This window comes from Propithecus coquereli, unplaced genomic scaffold (genome assembly GCF_000956105.1).
Source record: "Propithecus coquereli isolate 6110/MARCELLA unplaced genomic scaffold, Pcoq_1.0 Scaffold49, whole genome shotgun sequence".
Lineage (NCBI taxonomy): Eukaryota > Metazoa > Chordata > Mammalia > Primates > Indriidae > Propithecus > Propithecus coquereli.
Window position 1 is genome coordinate 3,242,746 of NW_012150729.1, and position 6,810 is coordinate 3,249,555.

A 6,810-nucleotide genomic window follows, 5' to 3' on the forward strand; every position below is an offset into this window, starting at 1 on the left:
TTTGAAAAAGTTTGTGAAAGGTTGATAATTTTTCTTTGAGTGTTTGGTAGAATTTATCAGTGAAGCCATCTGGGCCTAGGGTTTTTTTTTTTTTTTATGGAGAGTTTTTAAATGACTAATTTGATCTCTCTAGGTGTTATAGTTCCGTTCAGATTTTCTGTTTCTTCTTGAGGAAGTTTTGGTAGTTAGTATCTTTCTAGGAATTTTTCCATTCCATCTAAGTTATCTGATTTTTTTGACATGTAGTTGCTACATCCTGTTCACTTAAAGAATCCTAACACATCAGTTTTTCCACCAAGTATAAAATCATAACCTGTATGAAAAGTATTTAATTTAGATACTAAACCATACTATTATTTTTGTTAATAATAATAAAGGTTAATAAATACTCCAAGTTATTCTGGTTTTACTCAGTAATTTTAATCAATTTACAAGGACACCAGAAATAAAAAATAAGTTCTTTGCTCTGTATGTAATGGAAAATAAATTTTAAAAAGACTGATTAGTATTTGATGAATTCTTCTATGAAAAGATCATTTCGTTATGTGCCTACTGTGTTAGTTATTGCTATATTTTAAGGCTCAGTTTGGCTGTCTCCGGTTCTTGAAAGCTTTTAGTCCTGATTCTACATTCCTGATTTGAGCTTCGGAACATGCTTTTCTCCAGGTATCTCTATGACTGGATGTTCTTGTGTAAGTTGTAACACAATTTGCTTTGGAAATCCGAGACAGGTAAACTCCCCCACCGCCCCTAGGATTTGTTCTGTAAAATTTGAATTCAGTCAAAAGGCCACACTCAAGGATCCAGAAGGCCACATGTGGCCCCAAGGATGCAGGTTCCCCACCCATATAAAGACTTGGATTATTTTTTAAATTATTTAGGATTTGGCAAAACTCAAAGAGAATTTGCCAAGCTTCATCTTCTGTGATTTCAAAATCCAAACGTAAATTAGAGAAATATAATCTGCAAACTTGATTTATTTATGCAACTCGAAAGCTCTTTATGTCCATGACCTTTCAGAATCTTTTCCTTAAGATTTTAGACTTCCCCATATTTCCTCCATGAGAACAGTGAAAAAATAAGCTTAAAAGTCTTAAGATGTTTGGGGAGTTTATTTTACAGACTGAATGTTGATACTGGGAAAAGTTTTAAACCTTCAAAACATATTTACATCTCCTTTGAAGATGATTTCATATCACATATATCTTATTTTCCTAAAGGTGATTGTTGAGGTTATACTAATAGTAGTAATATAATGATAATAGTAACAACAACAATGGATTCTGCCTAAAATATCAGCATTTTAAATATTTATTCTTATAAAATATTGATCTCTTTTCTGTCCAAATCATCTATGACTCTAGATATCTTTGTAAATGCCTTATATAAGGTAGAACTTAGCTAAATAAACAATCACTACAAAGTTTACATATGTGTATATATGTGTGTATGTATAATCACAATTACATATGTATATACATATTTTCCTTGTTGATTTATTTAAGTGATTTTGGTCTCACAGCTCTATCAGTTTCCTTTTGGTTCCTTAAATTTCCAAACACTTTTCTGCTTCAGTGTCTTTGCACCTGCTACTTCCTCTACATTGAGGGCTTGTCCCACAGCTTGTGTGTGTGTGTGTGTTTTAATCCTTAAGATCTCGGCTCAAATATCATCTCAGAGAAGCTTCCATTGGCCGCGCTTGTTATGGACTGAATTGTGTGCCTCCAAAATTCATAGATTGAATCCCTAATCCCCACTATGACTGTGTTTAGAGACAGAGCCTTTAAGGAGGTAACTAAAGTTAAATGATGTCATAAGGGTGGGGCCCTAATCCCACAGGACTGGTGTTTGTATGAGAAAAGGAAGCAATGCCAGGGATGCACTTGCAGAAAAGATCACGAAGAGGGAGGAAAGCCTCTGGAGAAGCCAAATCTGCTGACACCTTGATCTTGGACTTCCAGCCTCCAGAACAGTGAGAAAATGAATTTCTGTTGTTTAAGCCAATAGGTCTATGGTATTTTGTGCTGGTAACTTGAGCAGACTAATACAAATGTTGGTACTGAGAAGTAGGGTGCTTTTGTACCACTATCTAAACATTTAAAGAGCAGCCAAAAATTTAACTTTTTTATGTGAAATCTTCTGATGTTTTAAAATTGACAATTAATATAAATTTGTACAAAACACTGCAGGAAAAAATCAACAATAAAAACAGCAGTAGAAGGAAAGTGTGTAAAGGTAGACAGAGGACTTCAGAGAGGTCTGAGGCTAGACCACCAATGGCTCTGCTTTCACTGAGAAGCACCAGAGGCACCACCCAGGGGAACATGGGATTTCTTTGCACTGTGTAATCCCTCTCTGCTTTATTCCCCATCCCCTCTTCAACTTCCTTTATCCTTCTTTTCCTCCATCTTGCTTTTGCCCTACAGCTGCCAGTGTTCCTTATGTGTGCCTCACACACAGAAGTTTCTGAAATATGTGTTGTCTTTGGTCCAAGGAGGTGGGGGATAGGAACAAGGATGATACTCAGGGATAAAAACTCCTTACTTTCAGAATTAAGATGAACATTTAAAAAATTGTAATACATCACACAGAAGGGCCTAGTCTCCATCTTTGAGTATGTATGTACACGTACGTTGGAGATGGAGAAGACAAATGCTAGCCAACATTTGTTAAGTGTCTCCCACATGTTAGAAATTTTAGAAAAATAATAGCTAACATTTATTGAGAGTTTGTTCATCATCATGTGGGGACCTCTACACTTAATAGGATCTTAGGGGAGATGGGATAGCTCCCATAATTCCTTTTACAAAGGTCCGGGAATTCAGAAACTATAAAGCACGAAGCAAGGCCATATGGAATTTACTTGCAAAAATCTGGAGCCTCTATAACTTTCTAATTCTGGTTTTTTGTCTTTGTCACCTCTGTCAGTCTCTTGAAACAAGAAGATCTGTGTCTTTGGAGTCAACAAAAATGAGAGGAAGCTGGGGAGCTTAGTTTCCACTCTCACCCTTGTGGCATCTCCACACAGGAAGAGGAGTGATGCTTGGGAAGAAGAACCTCGAGAGAGAAAAAGTGAATGAAGGTAGGAGAGAGGAAAAGGGATCATTGAAGGGGTGCTGCTGAAGCCAAGAAGAACAGCCTGGGACCAAGGGTAGAAACCCATGTGTGTTTCCTATTTTGGCAAAAATAAAAATGGTATATTTTAGAAGTTTCAAAGTTGTTCCTTGTATTTACTATTATGTAAATGGATCTTTCTCATTTGACTTCTACACATTCATATTTGTTCCTAAAATCCTGCTTAATTCCTCCAAAGCCCTTTTAATCCCGAGGTTGCTTCTCCTGGGACCCTCTCCCTTCCTGAGAAAAGCCCTTCTCCTTTTTTCTTTTACTTAGACCCAGCGGGAGAGGACAGAAATCCTTCTCTGGTATCAGTGGTAATGACCATGCATCTTCGGGTGCACGAAGCACTGGATCCTTATTCCTCAACCTTCCAGAGGGAAATCCTGACTGTTGCACCTTTGTAGCCCAGCAACTAGCACAAAGATGGGCAAGCAGTTAGTGGGACTTAAAAATTAATATATAAATAATGAAAGAATGTTTCTTAAGTGTGTCTTTAAGTTTCTCAAAAGAAGACTGTTCTTACACTGAGGCATAAAATGCTGGGCTGAGGATACAAGGGCACCTAAGGCCAACATGAGGTAATGGGATTTCTGATGAATTGCAAGAAGCAAGCTAAGTAGGAGTTCACTTGGTTTTGAATTCTCTGTTCTTTTTTCCCTTTCCTCCTTCCCCTTCCTGCCTTGCCACCTTGGATCCTATTTTCACAGGCACTGGGCACATATGAGTGAAGACTGGAGCTGACTCTCCAGACCGAAGACGATTGAGGAGTTGGGTGTGAGAAGAAAGGAGGAAGGTCCGAAGAAGGCAGCACCACAACTAACCTCAGGGCTACCTATGGCACTGATTCCAGAAAAGGAGGGTTTCTTGCCCAGGCTCTGCTCACGAAAATGGGGAAATGATTAGTGCCGTTTACGAGCTATTTAAGTGACATTCTAAGAAGTTCTTCAGCGCATTTAGTAAAGAAAGAGAATGGTTTAACAGGCAACAAATAAACAAACAAACCAAAACCAAAACCAAAAAAAAACTAAGAAACCAGTTCTCCTCTTATTTGTGATTTTTCTATTTCTGAATGAGTGCTTAAATTTTATCTCAAGTTTAATTTCACCCTATTAGGAAATAACTTTAAGAATTATCATGTTGGTTGAAAACAGAAAACTATGTTATAGAACTTTTATATGGTACCTCATTTATAACATATATTTATGTGTATGTTCTAAACAAAACTTGGAAAGAAGGTAAGAGTTGGGATTATATGTAATTACACAAATGTCTGTGTGTGTATACTTATATACTATTTGTAAAAGTACAAATATGGTATATTTCTTACTATAGCTCAAATTCCAAAGTGCAATCCACTTCTTTCTTGTGGACCTAGAAGCAGGTTCCCAATAAAATCTACACCCTTTTGTTCCAAGAACATTTATTTCTGAGAGAGCAGAGTGTCAATTTCATGTACTGTTGAGTTTCTTTAAAAATCAGGAGCTAATGTTTAATGGCTTAGTGTTCAAAGGGTTAATAGGACCTAATCTGCCACCTGATAACTGCTGGTATGAGGGAAATGTGGCCCCAAAACCACTGAGTTGAAAGACAGGTCTGAAACAATTTTAAAATCTGTGAAAGATATGGACATATACACTACATACATCTCAATAGCCCAGGAACAATCTCGTGCTGGCAGAAAGCAGGAAGAAAGACAGAAAATTAACCCTGAAGATGTAAGAACATTGCCTTTATCTTACTGGTTAACCTATTCATTTTATATAATTTTGGGAGAATCTGATGATTATTTTCAATTTTTCAAAGTGTTTTTCTATGTTTCATATTTTTAAAGCAACAGCCATTCAGAGCTCATACATTCTTTAGCTAAAGTGTATCATCAATCTTTCTTTACTATGAGTTAATTTTAACCAAAGATATTTCCCAATTAGTTACCATAAACTTTCAATATTTGTTGATACAAATTTTCCCCCAATCCCTACACCCCAAGACACAGATCTGTAATCGTTATTGTTGTTTTTTTCTGATTTACAAGCTTGAGCTTCTCTTCATAAATATTTTTATAAAAAACTTCCCCTAATATCATTGGATTAACTATCAGCAGAATCTTAATTTACATTCAAACTGGCCCCAATGTCAGTATCTTCTAATTTTCAGCAAAGTGAGATCAATGTCAATCTAAGCCTTTTTGCAAGAGAATCCCATGTATCACTGATCATAATGCTTGCTTAACAATATTTAGTCTCCTTATTTGATTGCTCAATGCTGCTACATCTAGAACACAGTTTCACTTTTTCTATACAGATGTTCCTGAGATCTCCATTCTCAATTTCTTCCCTAAATTTTTGAAAAAACTATTCAGTAATTAAAAAAATAACTCCATAGGTTCTGTTTTAACTTTTCCATTCTTACTCATTTTTACTTGCCACGAGACAAACCTAACAATGAAAAACAATGTTAGTTAAAAATACTGTCTCTAAAGGCCTGTCAAAGCTTGTATTTAGCATATATTTTTGGGGGTTGTGGGGGTGACGCAGAATAGTCCTTAGGTTTTTCTATTGCTGAAATAACACTGTAAATCTCTTCCTACCCATGCCTTAAATTCCTCAGTATTTCTGGTCTTGCACAACAACATATCTGTGAGCTGATATGTCTTCTTAGAAATAACAGACTTACTTTGGAACATTAGCACTTATGAAATGTTCAACCACTTGTGATCACGCATTAGTGCATTTTCCAAGCTATTCTAGGCATATAGAGCAAATCAGAGAAAGTACTTACCTCTTGAAGGACGTAAGACAATGCACATCACCAATAAAGCAAGCACAGCAGAAGTGGCAACTCCAAATACGATTTTTAGCCATGTCTACACAAAATAAAGAAAGTTAGGCACATGCACATTTCGTGCTAAATAGTAGAAATAGCAAGATTTTGTTTACACCTAAATCCTATTTCTCCTTTCCCACAAAGCTTTTGGTTGTCTCTCACTGATCTGGCTATAATTGCTGGAATTCTTCCAGCTCTGCAGGGACAAATGTTTCTATGGTATATTTAGAGCAATTTCCTAATCCCAACCCACTCCAGGAAGTAAATGCTTATATACAAATCCTCACCTTCTAAACAATAGAAAACTCTGATCACATTAAATCCAGCCAACCCTCATTCTTTAGCAGTACCTGAGGCTGCATATACTAACCTTCATTTTTCCATATGTTTTTGAAAGTTAGCTAATTCTGACTTCAGAACGTGGGTCACTGGATCTGTGAAAACCGTTGAAAATAAGCAAGTCTGCCTTCTTAGTTGGAAGCTGAAGCCAGGACAAAGTTTTTTTTCCTTTCCACGGACTTTTGAATACCGTGCCAAATTTCAAAAGATTTCTATAAAATTAGAAACAGATTTTGGGGGCGTTTCTTGGCCCTCAAATGAACTGTGAATGGCTCAAGGGAGGTTTTATAGCTTTCTCATCCTTGTAAATTCTACACCAACATCTGCTTACGTTGACATACAGAGGTTTTTATTTATTTATTTTTTTTTACAAGTTAGGTTTATGTTTCATTTTCTTCTAGAAATCACTCCTGGATCGCTTTGGCAAGTCATTGGGTCTTGTATAACCTTCCTATTTGCAACCAAAAGATGAATTTAAAATAATGAAACTTTCAGGTATATACATTATACATATTACCTAATTTTTAA

At 36.2% G+C, this 6,810-nt stretch overlaps 1 protein-coding gene across 2 annotated transcripts in view; it reads right to left on the reverse strand.

Annotated features, from left to right (window-relative positions):
• Positions 1-6,526, reverse strand: part of FAP (fibroblast activation protein, alpha) — a 69,660-nt gene extending 63,134 nt beyond the window's left edge. For both annotated transcript variants that reach the window (XM_012655854.1, XM_012655853.1), the window contains exons 1-2: positions 6,314-6,526; positions 5,899-5,983 (exon numbers count right to left, since the gene is read on the reverse strand). In XM_012655854.1, the coding sequence (XP_012511308.1) occupies positions 5,899-5,983; positions 6,314-6,319 (91 nt within the window). In that variant the 5' untranslated portion in view covers positions 6,320-6,526. The remainder of the gene's footprint in view (positions 1-5,898; positions 5,984-6,313) is intronic.
• Positions 6,527-6,810: the final 284 nt, after the last annotated feature.